Source organism: Schistocerca serialis, chromosome 10 (genome assembly GCF_023864345.2).
Source record: "Schistocerca serialis cubense isolate TAMUIC-IGC-003099 chromosome 10, iqSchSeri2.2, whole genome shotgun sequence".
Lineage (NCBI taxonomy): Eukaryota > Metazoa > Arthropoda > Insecta > Orthoptera > Acrididae > Schistocerca > Schistocerca serialis.
Genome location: NC_064647.1, coordinates 123,965,967 through 123,988,065, shown reverse-complemented (window position 1 = coordinate 123,988,065; position 22,099 = coordinate 123,965,967). Strand labels below are relative to the sequence as shown.

The 22,099-nt window shown below is 44.7% G+C and overlaps 1 protein-coding gene across 1 annotated transcript in view; it reads right to left on the bottom strand.

Moving 5' to 3' along the window:
• LOC126424909 (uncharacterized) overlaps positions 1 to 22,099 on the bottom strand; it is a 177,414-nt gene that overhangs the window by 91,933 nt on the left and 63,382 nt on the right. Inside the window, exon 2 of the mRNA XM_050087752.1 lies at positions 6,194 to 6,440. Within this exon, the coding sequence (XP_049943709.1) occupies positions 6,194 to 6,440 (247 nt within the window). The remainder of the gene's footprint in view (positions 1 to 6,193; positions 6,441 to 22,099) is intronic.

The following is a 22,099-nucleotide window of genomic DNA, read 5'->3' as shown; positions in this document are numbered from 1 at the left end:
AATTCGATTGTTCGCTGGCGATCGGTTCTGTATGGCAAAGGATGGTTGTCAGACAACCGTAAAAACATCGGAGAGACTTTCACAGAAATTCCACTTTTTGTATTGAAGGGCACTATTTACGAAATGTGGATAAATACAAGAAATGCCCCTAGCAAAAAGAAAGGTCCTCACAGCACCTGATTGCTAAAAGAGTGTGAAAATTCCGTATCTTACACACTATCCGATCAAAAATATCCGGACACTCCTACATAACGCAGAACTGACCACTAGGCGTACATTGATGTTTAAAGGCGTCACGTGAGGCGAACATGTCAGTGTTAAATGGCGTGAGGAGTATTGTGTGGGCGGTGGAGGAGCGATAACAGCAGAGTGTGTGGGTTAGAAGAGCTCAGATTTCACCTAAGTAACAGATCCGTTAAGGACATTTAAACCCTAAATTCTCCGAAGTCGACTGTTACTGACGTGAATGTGAAGTGGAAACGGGAAGGGAACAACAGTAGCTACACTAAGACCAGGTAGATGATGACGATGATGATGATGTTTGGTTTGCGGAGAGCTCAACTGCGCGGTCATCAGCGCCTGTACAAAGTCCCAATTTTTACGTAGTTCAGTTTTGACACAGTCCCATCTAGCTAATGTTACGAATGATAATGATGATGATCGAATGACGAGGACAACACAGACACCCAGTCTCTGGGCAGAGAAAAGACCAGGTAGACCTCATATACTGATGGGTGGGACCGTCAAGCATTGTGGAGCAGTCCAGTTGGCACGAAGACTGTACATACGGAGTTCACTAGAACCGGGCAAAATGATCGAGCAGATCCTCATAAACCACCTTGAGGAGGAGTAAACAGCCACGCCACTGAGGAGTCAATGACTCGAAACGAGTAGTTTGCAGTGACGAATCACGCTTTAACTTCTGGCAGTCCGATGTAAGGATTTGGGTTTGATGTGGTCCCCTTCATGCGCTTAAGGAAGCGCTAAATGTGAAAGGATATGGACAAATTTTACAGCGTTTTATACTGTGTACAGTAGAGGAACAGGCTGCAGATGATGCATGACAGTGCACCCTGTCAAAGTGCAGCATCTGAGACGGAATGATTTGTGGAAAATGGACTGACATGGCCAGAGTCTCGACCAGAAGCCAATGGAATACGTTTGTCTTGACTTAGAACTCCCGTCTCCAGCTTTCAACATTACTACCTTCCCTGGTTTCGGCTTGTGACAAAGAATGGACTATCATTCCTCCACACATATTCAAACACCTCATCAGAATTGTCCCTAGGAGAGCACAAGCCGTTATAACTCCATAATGATGTCCACGAATAGCTGTCCACATACTTTTGTATATATAGTGTAACTACTTAGATTAGATGTAGGTATAGAATAAAGTTAACGGACAAAATATGAGTGCCCAAACCACACCCTTGAAGGAGAAAACCGGCTGTCTTGAGACGAGTAAGCTTAGTTGCGCATTTCTCGACTTGTTCTAAGTTAGAGAAAGACAGGAGGAATCCAAATCATAGTTGGGACGCCTCACACTGCCAGTTTACTCAGTCAGCAAATTAGTGTGCAGTATAGACTTCGTTACTAGATACCACCCAGTAGGGAGAAAGGGATAATGTAGACAATTTTAGACGTATTTCTATGCCATCAGTGTTTGCTAAAGTTATTGAAAAGTCTCTGTATGTAAGGATAATTGATCATTTTATACCACACGATTTGCTATCAAATGTACAGTTCGGCTTTAGAAGTCGTTTAACAGCTGAAAATGCTATATTCTCTTTTCTCTGTCAGGTACTGGATGGTTTGAACAAAAGGCTTCGAACGCTAGGCATATTTTTTGATTTAACCAACGCTTTTGATTGTTTTGATCACAAAATATTGCTCCAGAAGTTGGACCATTACGGAATACAGGGAGTAGCTCAGAACTGATTCACCTCTTACTTTAGCAACGGACAGCAAAACGTCATCATTCACAGTGTTGAGAATGGCTGAGATGTGGGGTCTGAGTGGGGTATGGTCTAGTGGGGGGTGCCCCAGGGATCAGTGTTGGGGTCAGTCCTGTTCTTTATTTATATAAATGCTATGCCTTCTCGTATTACCAGTAACTGTAAAATATTTCTGTTTGCTGATGACACTAGCTGGCTTGGTAGTAAAGGATGTTGGGTACAACACTGGTTCGGTTTCAAATAATGCAGTTCCTGGCATAAGTTCATTGCCTGTAGAAAATAAACTAACAGTAAATCACAATAAGACTCAGTTTTTACAGTTTCTAACACACAATTCAACAAAACCTGACCTTTTAATTTCACAGAATGGGCACATGATTAGTGAAACTGAACAGTTCAAATTTCTAGGTGTTCAGATAGATAGTAAACTGTCGTGGAAAACCCACGTTCAGGATCTTGTTCAAAGACTTAATGCTGCCAGTTTTACTATTCTAACGGTATCTGAAGTGAGTGATCGTTGTACACGAAAATGAGTCTACTTTGCTTATTTTCATTCGCTTATGTCGTATGGTATTATATATTGGGGTAACACTTCCACATTCTAAAATGATGGTGTTTGGCTCAGAAATGGGCGGTTCGGGCAATAAGTGATGCAAGTTCACGAACCTCTTCCCGACCAATGTTCCCGAGACTGGGTATTTTGATGTTGGCATATCAAGGTAAATACACTCCTGGAAATGGAAAAAAGAACACATTGACACCGGTGTGTCAGACCCACCATACTTGCTCCGGACACTGCGAGAGGGCTGTACAAGCAATGATCACACGCACGGCACAGCGGACACACCAGGAATCGCGGTGTTGGCCGTCGAATGGCGCTAGCTGCGCAGCATTTGTGCACCGCCGCCGTCAGTGCCAGCCAGTTTGCCGTGGCATACGGAGCTCCATCGCAGTCTTTAACACTGGTAGCATGCCGCGACAGCGTGGACGTGAACCGTATGTGCAGTTGACGGACTTTGAGCGAGGGCGTATAGTGGGCATGCGGGAGGCCGGGTGGACGTACCGCCGAATTGCTCAACACGTGGGGCGTGAGGTCTCCACAGTACATGGATGTTGTCGCCAGTGGTCGGCGGCAGGTGCACGTGCCCGTCGACCTGGGACCGGACCGCAGCGACGCATGGATGCACGCCAAGACCGTAGGATCCTACGCAGTGCCGTAGGGGACCGCACCGCCACTTCCCAGCAAATTAGGGACACTGTTGCTCCTGGGGTATCGGCGAGGACCATTCGCAACTGTCTCCATGAAGCTGGGCTACGGTCCCGCACACCGTTAGGCCGTCTTCCGCTCACGCCCCAACATCGTGCAGCCCGCCTCCAGTGGTGTCGCGACAGGCGTGAATGGAGGGACGAATGGAGACGTGTCGTCTTCAGCGATGAGAGTCGCTTCTGCCTTGGTGCCAATGATGGTCGTATGCGTGTTTGGCGCCTTGCAGGTGAGCGCCACAATCAGGACTGCATACGACCGAGGCACACAGGGCCAACACCCGGCATCATGGTGTTGGGAGCGATCTCCTACACTGGCCGTACACCACTGGTGATCGTCGAGGGGACACTGAATAGTGCACGGTACATCCAAACCGTCATCGAACCCATCGTTCTACCATTCCTAGACCGGCAAGGGAACTTGCTGTTCCAACAGGACAATGCACGTCCGCATGTATCCCGTGCCACCCAACGTGCTCTAGAAGGTGTAAGTCAACTACCCTGGCCAGCAAGATCTCCGGATCTGTCCCCCATTGAGCATGTTTGGGACTGGATGAAGCGTCGTCTCACGCGGTCTGCACGTCCAGCACGAACGCTGGTCCAACTGAGGCGCCAGGTGGAAATGGCATGGCAAGCCGTTCCACAGGACTACTTCCAGCATCTCTACGATCGTCTCCATGGGAGAATAGCAGCCTGCATTGCTGCGAAAGGTGGATATACACTGTACTAGTGCCGACATTGTGCATGCTCTGTTGCCTGTGTCTATGTGCCTGTGGTTCTGTCAGTGTGATCAAGTGATGTATCTGACCCCAGGAATGTGTCAATAAAGTTTCCCCTTCCTGGGACAATGAATTCACGGTGTTCTTATTTCAATTTCCAGGAGTGTATTTTCCTTACTGTCAATTCTTGTTGACAATATTAGCTTAAAGTTTTAAACTTGGCTGCTTGGTTCAGTGACCGTTTCTAAATTAAAACTGAAACAAATGAGCCCTCGGTCACTAATATTTTTAGTCTTATTGACCAGATTTCAACACTTGTAAGAGTTCCTTCATCAGAATTAAAACAATTAAAATGGCCTATAACATAGTTACAAATTTATAGGAAAAGCTATTTTTTATATAAAAAGTGTGAGTACTGACTAACAATAAAAGACAGAGGCAGTACTTACATGACACATCTGGCCTGTTAATTATTTTGTATGTCACATGTAAGTACTGCCTCTGTCTTTTATTGTTAGTCAGTACTTACACTTTTTATATAAAAATAGCGTTTCCTATAAATTAGTAACTATGTTATAGGTCATTTTAATTGTTTCAATTCTGATAAAGGCACTATTAGAAGTGTTGAACCTGGTCCATAAGACTAAAAATATTAGTGACCGAGGGCTCATTTGTTTCAATTTTAAATATTAGATTATTGCCAAGAATAAGCAGCTTTAACTCACTGCCTGGCGGAAATCGAACCTGCATCTGGATCACACTTCCTTAACTCTTGTGCAAAAAGGCGTGCAGTATACTGCTGCATCCATTTGCGATAAGCTACCACTGGAATTCAAAAATCATAGCAGTAATCCACGTACTTTCAAATCGAAACTGAAGAGTTTCCTCATGGGTCATTGCTTCTATTCTGTCGAGGAGTTCTTTGAAAAATTAAGCTGATTCTTGTTGTGTTGTTGATTGCATTTACTTAAACTTATGGCTTGACTGTTTACGGGTTCAGAGACATTTTATTTGTATCTATTATTACTTTTATGTTGTAATTTCATGTAGTGAAACATTCCATGACCTTGGAGATGTGCTCTTAAATTTGCTCCTACGGAATTTGACGTGTAAATAAATAAGTAAATAAATACACTACTGGCCATTAAAATTGCTACACAACGAAGATGACGCGAAATTTAACCGACAGGAAGAAGATGCTGTGATATACAAATGATTAGCTTTTCAGAGCTTTCACACAAAGTTGGCGCCGGTGGCGACACCTACAACGTGCTGACATGAGGAAAGTTTGCAACCGATTTCTCATACACAAACAGCAGTTGACCGGCGTTGCCTGCTGAAACGTTGATGTGATGCCTCGTGTAAGGAGGGAAATGCGTACCATCACGTTTCCGACTTTGATAAAGGTCGGATTGTAGCCTATCGCGATTGCAGTTTATCGTATCGCGACATTGCTGCTCGTGTTGGTCGAGATCCAATGACTGTTAGCAGGGTATGGAATCGGTGGGTTCAGGAGGATAATACGGAACGCCGTGCTGTATCCCAACGGCCTCGTATCACTAGCAGTCGAGATGACAGCCATCTTATCCGCATGGCTGTAACGAATCGTGCAGCTACGTCTAGATCCCTGAGTCAACAGATGGGGACGTTTGCAAGACAACAACCATTTGCACGAACAGTTCGACGACGACGTTTGCAGCAGCACAGACTCAACCCTTCATTAGATCCCTGCGAAACCCTACATTTGAGCAGGATAATGCACGACCGCATGTTGCAGGTCCTGTACGGGCCTTTCTGAATACAGAAAATGTTCGACTGCTGCCCAGGCCAGCACATTCTCCAGATCTCTCACCAATTGAAAACGTCTGGTCAATGGTGGCCGAGCAACTGGCTCGTCACAATACGCCAGTCACTGCTCTTGATGAACTGTGGCACCGTGTTGAAGCTGCATGGGCAGCTGTACCTGTACACGCCATCCAAGTTCTGTTTGACTCAGTGCCCAGGCGTATCAAGGCCGTTATTAAGGCCAGAGGTGGTAGTTCTGGGTACTGATTTCTCAGGATCTATGCACCCAAATTGCGTGAAAATGTAATCACATGTCAGTTGTAGTATAATAAATTTGTCCAATGAGTACCCGTTTATCATCTGCATTTCTCCTTGGTGTAGGAATTGTAATGGCCAGTAGTGTAGAGCGACCCTTGCCCCGTTGGTGCTTTGGGGCATGCACCCACTGGGAGCACATGTGCCAGTACTCACTGGGGCCCCTGGTCTCCTCGTGCTGGCCGTCGCTGGACGCCCCCGCGCCGCCTCCCACCAGCATGGTGCGGTTGAAGTAGATGGTGGGGCCTCCGGGCAGTCTCCCGAAGCGGCTCATGATGACCGCCTCCGCCTCCAGGTCCTCCCAGGCTCGGCTCACGTTCAGCTTGGTCAGCTGGAAGCCGTCGCACACCGTCCCCACAGACACCGGCGAGATGACCTCGACCACGTACCAGGTGCCCAGCAGCTGCGCAGATACAGACAGCAGGCTATACGTCTTCAACCATTCCAAAATGTACTGACTGGAACAGAGAAATGACCTCCAACCAGCTAGGATTCAAAAGTACCAATCGTGTAAATCAGAGCTCCCTACATCTACATACTGGGTGATGTATAAATTTGAAAACTTAATAAACCACGGTTTAATGTAGATAGAGAGGTAGAAATTGACACACATGCTTGGAATGACTTGCGGTTTTATTAGAACCGAAAACAAGTTCAAAAAATGTCCGACAGATGGCGCTGGACAGCGAACTGTCAGTGACTGCGTATGAAAATCGTTTATAAAAGAAACTGTAATGAGAGAGAGAATCAGATGCGCCAGCAGTCGCAGCATGTTGAAGTTACCTGAAAAGGCGCTTTTAGTGAAGCTGTATTATCAGAATGGGGAATGTGCTAGTTTAGCGTTACGATCCTATCGCCATAGGAAGGGAATTCGAACGGGTAAAGGTCCGTTGACAAATGCAGCTGTCGCGAGAATGATTTCGAAGTTCGAAGCCACGGGTTGTTTAAACGATAGACCTCGTAGTGGCCGACCGAGCACAAGGCGTAACGCTGCTGAGACAGTTCAGGAAGGAATGGAATGGTTCGTCTACGCAGGGGGAAGTCAGCGCTCGTGCAGTCGCACGTCGCACAGGCATTCCATACACTACTGTTTGGTTGGCACTTAGGCGTACCCTCCGATGCTATCCGTACAAAATCCACCGGCATCATGAACTGTTACCTGGCGATTTAGTGAAGCGTAGGGCATTTGAGTTGTGGGCGTTTCAAAAGATGGCGGAAGATGACGATTGGTTGAGTAACGTGTTGTGGACCGACGAAGCTCATTTCACGCTCCGAGGGTCTGTCAACGCCCACAACTGCAGAATTTGGGCTACAGAAAATCGTAGAACGGTCGTGGAAACTCCATTGCACGACGAGAAAGTCACGGTATGGGTTGGATTTACCACATCTACCGTTATCGGGACTTTTTTCTTCGAAGAAATGCGTGATTCTGGTTTTGTAACTGCTACCGTGACGGGTGAGAGGTACGCCGATATGTTACAGAATCGCATCATCCCCAGCCTGGCTGATAAACACCTGCTGGAACGTACGATATTTATGCAGGATGGCGCTCCGCCCCATATTGCTAGACGCGTGTAAGATCTCTTGCGCGCGTCGTTTGGTGATGATCGTGTGCTCAGCCGCCACTTTCGTCATGCTTGGCCTCCCAGCTCCCCAGACCTCAGTCCGTGCGATTATTGGCTTTGGGGTTACCTGAAGTCACAAGTGTATCGTGATCGCCCCACATCTCTAGGGATGCTGAAAGACAACATCCGATGCCAATGCCTCACCTTAACTCCGGACATGCTTTACAGTGCTGTTCACAACATTATTCCTCGACTGCAGCTATTGTTGAGGAATGATGGTGGACATATTGAGCATTTCCTGTAAAGAACATCATCTTTGCTTTGTCTTACTTTGTTATGCTAATTATTGCTATTCTGATCAGATGAAGCGCCATCTGTCGGACATTTTTGGACTTTGTATTTTTTTTGGTTCTAATAAAACCCCATGTAATTCCAAGCATGTATGTCAATTTGTCTCTATCTACATTATTCCGTGATTTATTCAGTTTTCAAATTTATACTGACTTTTTGATCACCCGGTATATACTCCACTAGCTACCAAGCGGTGTTTGGCGGAGGGCTCAATTCGTGCCAAAGTCGTATTCCCCCACCTCTGTTCCACTCTCTGATCGTACGAGGGAAAAACGACTGTCTGAACGCCTCAGTACGAGCTCTAATTTCCCTTATCTTTGAATGGTAATCACTGCGCGATTTTAAAGTTGGTGGCAATAATGTATGCTCTACACCCTCGACGAAGATCGGATTTTGGAATTTAGTGAGCAGCCCCTTGCGTTTAGCACGTCCTCTCTCTGCAAGTGTGTCCCACTTCAAACTTTCTATGAAATTTGTAACGCTCTCGTATGGCTAAATGTACCAGTCACGAATCTTGCCGCTCTTCTTTGGACCTTCTCAATCTCTTGAATCAGGCGCAACTGGTAAGAGTGCCATACAGACGAACCTCTCTTCTCATATGCGATGAGAGTCATGAATCACAGTAAACAGATGGCTGTTGTATTTATTAAAGATCTGTTGTGAGTGCTACACCAACGCTTATTAATGAAAATACGGTGAAATGTGATTTGTAAGTGGATTGTAGGACGCAGGAAGGACGTATGGAACATGCAGCAAGTTATCTTGGCTGGAGAGTCATCGGCACATGTAGAAGTAACTTCGGCTGTTCAAAATGTTCAAATGTGTGTGAAAGCTTATAGGACTTAACAGCTAAGGTCATCAGATCCTAAGCTTACACACTACTTAACCTAAATTATCCTAAGGACAAACACACACACCTATGCCCGAGGGAGGCCTCGAACCTCCGCCGGGACCAATCGCACAGTCCATGACTGCAGCGCGTCAGACCGTTCGGCTAATCCCGCGCGCCTAACTTCGGGTGTGCCCCAAGGAAATGTGTTGGTACGCTTGCCGTTCGCCTTGTGTATAAACTTCAGAGTTTTGGTATACGATGCAGTTATCTATAATGAAGTACTGTCTGAAACAAGTCAGATTTTGATGAGATTCCAAAATGGTGCAAAGACTGACAACTTGCTTTAAATGTTTAGAACCGTGTAATTGTGCACTTTACATAACGAGAAAACATATTATCGTATAAATATAATACCAGTGATTCACAGTTGGAATCGGTCAACTCATAGAAATATCTATATGAAAATCGTTCTGTTCTTTCGGCCATGTCCGAATAGCAATAGCGTTGCGGATCTTGCAGCACAGTAGTGCCGTAGGTACGCACTGGTTGGATGTAACTGAAGAGAGACTACAACTCGGCTTGTGGTTAAGGACTAATCCTAAGCTCATGTTATGAACAACTGGGAGAAGAAACTTAATGTCATCAGAGCCTTGCTGAAGGACCATAACATGCGATCGCTAGACCGATTTCAGAAAGTTCAGTCTCTAAATACGAGTACATATATACTTAGCAAAATATATGATGTCGCAGCAGTCTTACCGATACCGTACAAGCCGGCCGCGGTGGCCATGCGGTTCTAGGCGCTGCAGTCCGGAACCGCGGGACTGCTACGGTCGCAGGTTCGAATCCTGCCTCGGGCATGGATGTGTGCGATGTCCTTAGGTTAGTTAGGTTTAAGAAGTTCTAAGTTGTAGTGGACTGATGACCTCAGATGTTAAGTCCCATAGTGCTCAGAGCCATTTGAACCATTTGATACCGTACATCACCGCCAGAAAAGTACTAGCTGCAGCGTGTTTGTATGTGTGGAAACAAAATATCTTCAAGGTATCCTTCCACACGGCGACTTTGCAGAGACACAACGGGGGACTCGGAATTAAAGGTGTTAAATCTAAATGTGACGCACTGCTTCTAACTCGTGTTTTTAAACTAATACATGCCATTATCTGCTTACACGTGTTGATAAAAATCAACGGGGACAGCTGAATGTGTGCCCCCACCGCGACTCGAAACCGCGATCTGCTGCTTACATGGCAGAGGCTCTCTGTGACTGAACTATCGAGGACACAGAGGATAGTGCGACTGCAGGAACTTATCTCTGGCACGCTCCCCGTAAGACCCACACTTCCAGCTTACTGTCCACACACTACATTTGTAGTGCTCCTGTCCACTACACACATTACTCGCGGCTGTCAATCTACCGATTGCCGTAAGAGTTTGAGCAATTTGAGTGCATCCGCACTGAAGAAGATCATTGTCAGTATCTGTTCTTTTGGACATGTTGGAAAGAACAGGTACCATCTTGCTATAGATAAGGCTTACCGGCCAATGATCTTCTTCAGCGCGGATGCACTCACATTGTCCGAACTCTTACAGCAATCGGTAGATAGACTGCCGTGAGTAATGAATATAGCGGGCAGCGACACTACAAATGTAGTGTGTGGACAGTAAGCTGGAGGTGTGGGTCTTAGGGGAGCGTGCCAGAGACAAGTTCCTGCAGTCGCAATATCCTCTGTGTCCTCGATGTCCGTGCTGGCATAGCCGCCATCGCCGCCGCTGCGAGCGGAGCTCGTTGGCCGTGTCTCGCTGTAGCTTTTCAGTACGACATAGCCATCCAGCTATGGAAGCTCAGATTAGGAAGTCTACGTCGAAATTTTCGTTCCCGTTCGGATATGACAGGCCGGAAGTTGCTGAAATCGACGATTAGCTGTCGGAAAAGATAGGTTTACAAGGTGATGACGTTCACAGGTTGTCTTATGATTTCCTTGGTAATGCAGTGTATGTTAAAGTGCGAGACGTTGAAACATGTTCCTGGATTATGACAAAACAGGCGGTTTCGCGAACTATCTTCATTCCAGTGGTGAATCCAGTTCAATTGCGAACAGCTGTGTTGGTTTAGGGTTGTGATCTGTGCGCATGTTCAACCTCCCATTTGAACTGAAGTTCGAGCTCATCAAACAAGCGTTAACGCCTAATGGAACGGTTTTGCTGGTTACTGGTGAGAAATGGTCTGGCAATAAACATTTCAATGTTGGCAATGGCTTGCGAAATGTCAGAATTGATCTTCATAAGAACATCCCGTCATATATTAAGGTTCAAGTCTTCAGAGACTTAGGCCGGCCGGAGTGGCCGAGTGGTTCTAGGCGCTACAGTCTGGAACCGCGCGACCGCTACGGTCGCAGGTTCGAATCCTGCCTCGGGCATGGATGTGTGTGATGTCCTTAGGTTAGTTAGGTTTAAGTAGTTCTAAGTTCTAGGGGACTGATGACCTAAAAAGTTAAGTCCCATAATGCTCAGAGCCTTCAGAGACTTAGTTGTTTATGATGGTCAACCAAGGACCTGCGTAGTACGCTGATCCACGGATCATCTTAAGCCAAGGTGTCCCCGTGTCAAATCTTTACGGAGGGAAAACCAGGCACTCACCTCCGCGGGCGATGTGCGACATCAACAGAAAATGCCGTATGCGGAGACCTTGTCAGCCCCATCACAGGAAGCTGGGAGTGAGCTGGGCCCTTACATACCACGTCTGGGTGAAAATGAAGGAAATCAGGGTTCAAATGCACGTAGCGTACTGGAAAATGAACAGAGTTCAACGGTTACCCTGCCGAAATGTTCGAATCAGGCCTCTCCAGGGAGACTAATATCCAGACCTTAGACGGTAGCAAGACACCTGGACAAGAAATTACTATGCCTGCCCAACATTGCGAGGTACCACTATGTTCCAATCCCAATGATTTTCCAGTGTCATCAGTTGGTGGTGACATGCTGGTTGACGAGGACACAAACCCCAACAACCCAACATTCAGCGACCGGTCTGATGACCCAGGACAATTAAAAAAAGTCGTCTAAACAAACGAAACGGTCCCCTACAATACGAAGTCTGGAAGAGACACAGGAATTAGAAAGGAAAAGAACACGCACAAGAGACATCCTTAAGAAAACTCAGACAGAAAAACGGCGGTATCTGTTGCAGTTAGGGTAATGGATCCCATTCGGAATGAGGGCATTCAGATGGAATTAGACAATCACGTGAATACAACCGTGTTAGCGTCTTGCGAGTCTCTTCTGGTTCCGAGCACGCTTTGGTCGGAAGATACTGAGCAGTAGTAAACAGTTATATGCAGACTTACAAGTTGGCTACAGTTAATGTCTCTCGGATAAGTTCGGCGGTAACGGTACAATGTTTCAAAGATCATCTTTATGCCGCTGACATAGATGTTTCCATGTTACAAAAGGTTGTCGTAACTAAAGTGGCGGACATAACAGGTTACGGAGCCATCATCAACATCGGAAATGACTGAGGATCAGCGGTCTTATTCAAATGGCGTGTCGCGTGTCGAGATCATTCTATTTGAGAGACTGGTCGGGGTATAACTGTCCAACTTCATGACCTCATTTTGTTGTTGTTGTAGTCTTCAGTCCTAAGACTGGCTTGATGCAGCTCTCCATGCTAATCTCTCCTGTGCAAGCTCCTTCATCTCCCAGTACGTACTGCAACCTACATCCTTCTGAATCTGCTTAGTGTATTCATCTAGTGGTCTCCCTCTACGATTTTTACCCTCCACACTGCCCTCCAATGCTAAATTTGTGATCCCTTGATGCCTCGGGACATGTCCTACCAACCGATCCCTTCTTCTATTCAAGTCGTGCCACAAACTTCTCTTCTCCCCAATTCTATTCAATACCTCCTCATTAGTTTTGTAATCTACCCCCCTAATCTTCAACATTCTTCAGTAGCACCACATTTCGAAAGCTCCTATTCTCTTCTTGTCAAAACTATTTATTGTCCATGTTTCACTTCCATACATGGCTACACTCCATACAAATACTTTCAGAAACGACTTCCTGACACTTAAATCTATACTCGATGTTAACAAATTTCTCTTCTTCAGAAACGCTTTCCTTGCCATTGCCAGTCTACATTTTATATCCTCTCTACTTCGACCATCATCAGTTATTTTGCTCCCCAAATATCAAAACTCCTTTACTACTTTAAGTGTCTCATTTCCTAATCTAATTCCCTCAGCATCACCCGACTTAATTCGACTACATTCCATTATGCACGTTTTGCTTTTGTTGATGTTCATCTTATATCCCCCTTTCAAGACACTATCCATTCCATTCAACTGCTCTTCCAAGTCCTTTGCTGTATCTGACAGAATTACAATGTCATCGGCGAACCTCAAAGTTTTTATTTCTTCTCCACGGATTTTAATACCTACTCCAAATTTTTCTTTTGTTTCCTTTGCTGCTTGCTCAATATACAGATTGAATAACATCGGGGAGAGGCTACAACAGTGTCTCACTCCCTTCCCAACCACTACTTCCCTTTCATGCCCCTCGACTCTTATAACTGCCCTCTGGTTTCTGTACAAATTGTAAATAGCCTTTCGCTCCCTGTATTTTACCCCTGCCACCTTCAGAATTTGAAAGAGAGTATTCCAGTCAACATTGTCAAAAGCTTTCTCTAAGTCTACAAATGCTGGAAACGTAGGTTTGTCTTTCCTTAATCTTTCTTCTAAGATAAGTCGTAGGGTCAGTATTGCCTGACGTGTTCCGACATTTCTACGGAATCCAAACTGATCTTCCCCGAGGTCGGCTTCTACCAGTTTTTCCATTCGTCTGTAAAGAATCCGCGTTAGTATTTTGCAGCTGTGCCTTATTAAACTGATATTTCGGTAATTTTCACATCTGTGAACACCTGCTTTCTTTGGGATTGGAATTATTATATTCTTCTTGAAGTCTGAGGGAATTTCGCCTGTCTCGTACATCTTGCTCACCAGATGGTAGAATTTTGTCAGGACTGACTCTCCCAAGGCCGTCAGTAGTTCTAATGGAATGTTGTCTACTCCCGGGGCCTTGTTTTTCGACTCAGGTCTTTCAGTGCTCTGTCAAACTCTTCACGCAGTATCGTATTTTTCCATTTCATCTTCATGTACAGTACATCCTCTTCCATTTCCATAATATTGTCCTCAAGTACATCGCCCTTGTATAGACCCTCTATATACTCCTTTCTGCTTTCCCCTCTTTGCTTAGAACTGGGTTTCCATCTGAGCTCTTGATATTCATTTTAATTGACGTATATGCACCATCTGGGAATAATGAAAGGCGGCACGGAAGTGACTTTTGTCGGAATGGGACAGTTGAACTGTTATGGAACGTTGGGGCCGCCGCCACTCTTGCCGGAGATTTTTAACTGTGTGATGCGCCTTGAAGATCAGACGCCCAGTTTTCACACTTGTTACGAGCTACAAACATTGGTGACTGAATTAGAACTCCAAGACACCTTGACTCAGTTGAATCCCCTCCACACCGGATATACTTACGTCAGTAGCAAGTTAGATAGAGTCTGTGTTACCAAAGAATTCATGCGCAATACTGATGATTGTGGGATATGGCCTATAAACTTCTTCGACGGTTGTGCATACCATATTTCGTTCAGGCATATCCGACAAAAAACCTTTCGTGGCGGTGGGATGCGGCAACTTAACGTCTCACTATTGCGGCATGCTGAACTTAAGCAACACATTAGACAGACTCTCACAACTGCTTACGCTCCCAAACGAGGTATCGGGAGCGGATCATTTGGTGGACCGAATATGCAAAACCAGTTCTTCGCAAATGCGTTACACATTATGCAAAAGCCCAAGCATATTGGCGCAAACAAATGGTGGAATATTACTTCTCCTGTTTGCGGGGCCTTTATCAACAACCGGAGCTGGCCGCGGTGGTCTAGCGGTTCTAGGCGCTCAGTCCGGAACCACGCGACTGCTACGGTCGCAGGTTCGAATCCTGCCTCGGGCATGGATGTGTGTGATGTCCTTAGGTTAGTTAGGTTTAAGTAGTTCTAAGTTCTAGGGGACTGATGACCACAGATGTTAAGTCCCATAGTGCTCAGAGCCATTTGAACCATTTTATCAACAACCAGATGGCCTTTCGGCTAACATACTCAAACTGAAACGCTTTAACTCGAAAATAACCGACCCAGCCCGGCAGCGTCTGGATGGGGTGCGTTCGCGAGCTCGAGGCAACTACGATCTTATGCAGGAACGTACGTCGTTATACCATGTAATAAAGGAGACACGTAAAGGGAAACAGAGAATAATAACCGCGCTGGCGGATGATGATGGAGGAAAGTACACTACTCAGACGGCCATAAAACAATTGTGGGGAATTATTGTAGGAATCTCTATCCTCAAACAGATATAGATAGACGGAACGGTGAAGAACTTTTAGCAGACGTTACGACCGGAATACGTGAGGAGGATAATCTACATCTACATCCATACTCCGCAAGCCACCTGACGGTGTGTGGCGGAGGGTACCTTGAGTACCTCTATCGGTTCTCCCTTCTATTCCAGTCTCGTATTGTTCGTGGAAAGAAGGATTGTCGGTATGCCTCTGTGTGGGCTCTAATCTCTCTGATTTTATCCTCATGGTCTCTTCGCGAGATATACGTAGGAGGGAGCAATATACTGCTTGACTCTTCGGTGAAGGTATGTTCTCGAAACTTTGACGAAAGCCCGTACCGAGCTACTGAGCGTCTCTCCTGCAGAGTCTTCCACTGGAGTGTATCTATCATCTCCGTAACGCTTTCGCGATTACTAAATGATCCTGTAACGAAGCGCGCTGCTCTCCGTTGGATCTTCTCTATATCTTCTATCAACCCTATCTGGTATGGATCCCACACTGCTGAGCAGTATTCAAGCAGTGGGCGAACAAGCGTAGTGTAACCTACTTCCTTTGTTTTCGGATTGCATTTCCTTAGGATTCTTCCAATGAATCTCAGTCTGGCATCTGCTTTACCGACAATCAACATTATATGATCATTCCATTTTAAATCACTCCTAATGCGTACTCCCAGATAATTTATGGTATTAACTGCTTCCAGTTGCTGACCTGCTATCCTGTAACGAAGCGCGCTGCTCTCCGTTGGATCTTCTCTATATCTTCTATCAACCCTATCTGGTACGGATCCCACACTGTTGAGCAGTATTCAGTAGTCTAATCTAACATATAACTCAGGACGAAATAAAAACCACAATTAACGACGCTCCGAAGAACGAGTCAGCTGGTCCCGATGTGCTCCCGGTCGAATTTGATGTACTCATGTGGGATGTAATAGGGAATGAGTTCACAGATATGTACAACGAGTTATTAAGTAACCAGGCATTTCCTCCTATATTTACGGATGGAATGATTGTACTCATTCCTAAAAAACCAAGCCGCAAGAGGAGTTACGATTTAAGACCACTCACCTTACTCAACTCTGCCTTTAAGACTCTCACTCGCATCCTGAACAGAAGGATGAAGCCCCTCCTGTAAAATGTCACAGGTCCCTACCAAACGAGTGTGATAAATGGTACATCAGTGCTAGATACCTTATGTGAGTATAGGGACGTCATAAACCTTACTTGATTAAGTGGCAATAGTCTTTCCTTATTGTTTTTAGATTTTGACAAAGCCTTTCATAGAATAAATCATGGCTTCTTATTCACCACCATGCAGAAAATGGGTTTCGACCTGTCATACATAAATATATCAGTGGTGTTTTTTCAAAGATTAAAATCAATGGACAACGGACTGAAACGTTTCCAGTTCAACTATCAGTACGTGAAGGATGTCCATTGTCTCTGACATAAAATGCGATCGCAGTGGAACCTTTGCTTTCGACAATGCACCAAAAACTGACGACTACAGGTCTTCAATTTGTCACAGTTACGCTGACGACGTAAGTGTTATTGTAAATTCGAATAGTGAGGTTGATGCAGTGCGACGTTTGGTACGATCCTCTTGAGCAAAACTGAATCTTCAAAAATCCAAAATAATGCATCTTGGTTCTCACAGTAGTGCCATACTGATTGGATGTAACTGAAGAGCGACTCCAACTCGGATTGTGGATAAGGGCGAATCCCAAGCTCATGGCTACGAACATTTGGGAGCGGAAACTTAATGTCATCAGAGCCTTGCTGAAGGAGCATAACATGTGATCGTTAGACCGACTGCAGAAAGTTCAGTTTATAAATACATATATACTTATCAAAATATATCATGTCGCAGCAGTCTTACCGATACCGCACATCAGCGTCAGAAAAATACTAGCTGGTATGTGTGGAAACAAACTATCTTCAAGGTATCCTTCCACACGGCGGCTTTGCAGAGGCACACTCGGAATTTAAAATGTTAAATCTAGCTGTGACGCACAGCTACTAACTTCTGTTTTTAAACCAGTACATGCTACTAAGACAAGCATTACGAAACTTCTGATCCTATATCATGGGGAGATGACCGCTCCTATTAATGTAGCAAAAATGTAGCCCAAATTTCGTCCGAAGGTACTTTGTCGATTGGAACTATATAAGACTTCCACCAGCACAAACCAACACTAGAACCGCCTATGATTATATTACCAGAAATCGTCTTTACAACGCAACATAGGTAAAATATCCCGCTAAAAACTGGATGAACATTTGGGAAAATGATAATTGCGATGTCATTGCGCCACGTCATTTTACCCGACACGGCGGGTGAAATGACGTAGTAAGTGGGATAAATTGTCGCAATGAATGGTGTAAGGTATTTAATTCCACACATCTTACAGTACAAAATATATGTACTGAATATTATGCCTATTAAACGTAACACTAACAACATAGTTTACAAACAGAATATAGCGAAAACATCAGTTTAAATAATTGTGGAATAAGCGCAAAATAATAATAACAGTTTAATTATAAAATAGATATAAAAATGAAGAATAAGAGTATAAGGGTATTCACTAATGGGGTCTCTTCCACGCCCGTAAAACAATTATCCCTTCTTCAGACAGGGGTCACAGTTACAGTTCTCAGGACTGTCCTACCCACTGCGTTCAGAATGACACCAAAAAGCACAAGAAATACACTGGTACCATTCCTCGCCATATTTGCCAAGTTTCCCACATAACTACGCACACATATGTTCCTCTGGAATGTTGTGCTGGATGGCACTCTTTCTACTAGAAGCCCCATTATCAACAGCACTGACGGCATTTCTTAACTCATCCGCCGTCCAAGAAGTAATCTCTGTTCTAAGGACGTACGTCTTCAGCGTGTAAACAGAGGAACCTGTTCTTATAAAAATGATGCAACACGTTATTTTAACTTTCATTAAATTTGCATTAACGTATTTCATTTTGCTACCTACTTTCATTACTGTAAAACTGAAGTTGGGTAAAATGACGCACTCGGCGCCAACAAGCATAACTTATGTAGAACTAAAGTTCCACACTCGCCCTTTGCATAAGAGAAATAATACTTACATAATCGTGAGTGTTAAAATGTAGACATAGGAATAACAACGAAAACATATATTTTGACATAACAGGAAATGGCTTACACCTTAGTAACTGGGGATCAAATGTTAGAAGAAACAAAGACAAAATACACTGATGCTTCTTGCGCCGACAACTGGCAAGTAATGGTTCCTGCATTCCGCATGTTTATTTGTATAACTGAGCACCAAACTACACTGAAGACCCAGACAAACCGGTACACCTGTGTACGTCCCCGCGTGTAGGGTCCCCGCGAGCACGGATAAGTGCCGAAACACGGCGTGGCGTGTACTCGACTAACGTCTGAAATGGTGCTGGAGGGAACTGACACCATGAATTCTGCAGGGCTGCTCAGAAATCCTTAAGAGTATGAGGGAGTGAAAAGTCATCACAGATACGCTCAAAAATGTTCATGTCTGGGGAGTTTGGTGGCCAGCGAAAGTGTTTAAACTCAGAATATTGTTCGTGGATCGCTCTATAGCAATTATGGACTTGTCGGGTGTCACACAGTCTTGCTGGAATTGCCCAAGTCAGTCGGAATGCACAGTGGACATGAATGGATGCAGGTGATCAGACAGGATGCTTACGTACGTGCCATCTGTCAGAATCGTATCCAGACCTATCAGGAGTCCCATATCACTCCAATTGCACACGCCTCACACCATTATAGAGCCTCCACCAGCTTGAACATTCCCTTGCTGACATGCAGGTTGTTCTCCATACCCGTACACGTCGTTGCTCTCGATACAATTTGAAACGAGACTCGTCCGAACAGGAAACATGTTTCCAGTCATCAACAGTCCAATGTCGGTGTAGTGTCGTACAGTCATCAAGGGCACACGAGTGAACCTTCGCTTCCAACAGCCCATATCGATGATGTATCGTTGAATGGCTCGCAGTTTTTGATGACCCGGGATTGAAATGTCCAGAAATTCCCGGAAGGGTTGCACTTCTGTCACGTTGAACGATTCTCTTCAGTCGTCGTCGGTCCCGTTCTTGCAGGATCTTTTTCCGGCCGCAGCGGTGTCAGAGATTTGATGTTTTAGCGGGTTCCTGATATTCATGTCACACTCGTGAAATAATCCTACGCGAAAATGCCCACTTCATCGCTAACTCGGAGATGCTGCGTCCCATCGTTCGTGCGCCTAGTATAACACCACGTTCAAACTCACTTGAATCTTGATAACCTGCTATTGTAGCAGCAGTAACCGATAGAGTAACTGCGCCAGTCACTTGTTGTCTTATATAGGCGTTGCCGACCGCATCGTCGTATTCTGTCTGTTTACATATCTCTGTATTTGAATACACATTGAGAGGCACCCACGTGCCTTGCTCATACCGTGGCATCAAGCAGTCAGGCATGCAAGATGAGTGGTCTGCCAAGCGAGTGGATTCATTCATATTTATCGAGTAACATGAACTCTCGTACTCACAATTAAGTCACTAATCAACCTCCTGTATGAATAATACGCAACGGAAACGCACATCTGACTATCAGTAATTTATAGAACTCTGACTGTTCACTACGCACTGGCAATACCACATTATCTTTTTTCTTTTATTTAACGGCTTTTATCAACACATGGCCACCACACTGAATATGAATGGCGCACACATTATAAATTCGGGACATCATGACAACTTACAATTCGAAGGAAAAGTCCACCAATCTTTTTCTTTTCACTATCTTATTTATTCCGATAAATTCTATAACCTAAACACACAAATTCTATGACCTACAACAATAACACATGAGAAATTCCGCCCAGTGGGCATGGCTTTACATTGGTGATTCTCTACCCTATGGTCTCGTAATTATTTAACGCTACAGTGCACTTTCTGGGTAGGATGGTGGACCTTTTATTATACCTCACACTTCGACCCTCACAATCATCATCACGAAACTTTCCTCCAGACCGAGCGGTACCGAAGGAACAAGCATAACCCACTAATCTTTTGAAACTACCTTGCTACTCTCCCATGCAAACCACACATACCCAAATTACATGACATACACCACACTACAACATGGAATACAATACAATAAATAGTCACAACACTATCGCTTTCAGCTTTCCCACTTCAATTAGTATTTATCCCAGTTTCACACGACACTGCCCCACTTTGTAATTCTACTTTCCTACTATGAACTCTGGAGATATATGCACGTCTTCCTGTGCAATGCAGGCCAAGTGGCGTTGCTGGATAGACGGCCGACTCACCTTGCTTCTCTGTCAGAGTTTGAATCTAGCGTCACACGGAATCATATCACGCAAAGTAATATTAAGAACATATTCATCACACCCGCGAGTCCTCAACTGATACCATGGACGAGTACTTCTCTTTATCCTTTGTCTCATACACAGATTGAGACTCACACAGTACTCACCACGTGGAAGTACTCGTCTCTAATTTCAAGTCCTGCACACGCCATTTCTTAAATATTTCAACTTATGGTACACACGCTATTTCTTAAATATTTCAACTTATTGTACACACGCTAGTAACTCAGCTTAACTTAAGTACAAGGAAGTATTTCAACTTATTGCTACACGTGGTTTCATTGTGACCGTTGGTCACTTCCGAAGATTACTACGATCCCATTAATATTACCTGCCTGACATTTAATTCTCCCCACAAAAGTTCTTGAAATAGAGAAATTATTATTTAAAACTACTCTTAAATATTCCACATGCATACCATGTCTCCACTCTTTTGTCTTTACGGAGCACAACTAAGATAGGTCTTAACAGCACAAGATCCAGCGGCAGAGTGCTGAAACATGGCCGTTCTTCAGGTCATCTCGCACCTCTGTCAAGGTGGGGGAAGACCATGCTACCGTATTGGTCAGCCACATTTCAGGCGCTCAAAGCTCCGGTAAGTTTCATCTCTTTGGTTCCACCAAAGGTGGCCAAAGGATCGTCTCAAAGATGATCATATGTTCACATTCACTATCTGCAGTTAGCAGACGACCATACATTCATTCATTCCACAGATCTCACCAAACTGGATTAGGGATTTATTTTGTGGGAGTGCACACGTGATCAATTAAATAAATAAACTGTCATTCTTTCCCACACTGGTATCCAGCTTCGCTGTATTAATTGAAATTGAGTTATTATTAGAAAAAAATGTGTTGTTCTGACAAAAATAATGAAGTATGTTGTACCTATTTTCAATGTCGGGCGGTACTGTACCCTTTCAACATGCCTATACCAGTTTCTTTGTCGCTTTAGTGTAGCAGCACCGATCAGATAAGACTATCTCTCACGCTTAAAGACAAATTGACGTGCGTCATTTTACCCACTGTGCCAAATTCCCCCACTCTCCGCTACACTTCCAATGAAGTATCTGGATGTCTGTAGACGAATGGCAGCTCATTCTTCCCCTAGAGCCAAAACCAGAGCTGATAGTAATGTTGGGCACTGGAATCTGAAGTCGGCGTGCTAACCCGTCCCGATAGTATTGCATTGCTTCACAGGCGCTGCTTTATGACACGGTGCATTATCATGCTGATACAATCACCATCATTGTACTATTCGTCTACCATACAGAGTACATAATACTTTAAAATGTGATCATATATATATGCATAATTAAATTTCCCCAAGACAGTTGAGTCTCATCTTTGTCGATAGTGCTGCGGTGCTGCAATGATCAGCATTTCTTCCTAGTAGGCAAGAGGAGTGAACCATGGACCTTGCCTTTGGTGGGGAGGCTTGCGTGCCTCAGCGATACAGATAGCCGTACCGTAGGTGCAACCACAACGGAGGGGTATCTGTTGA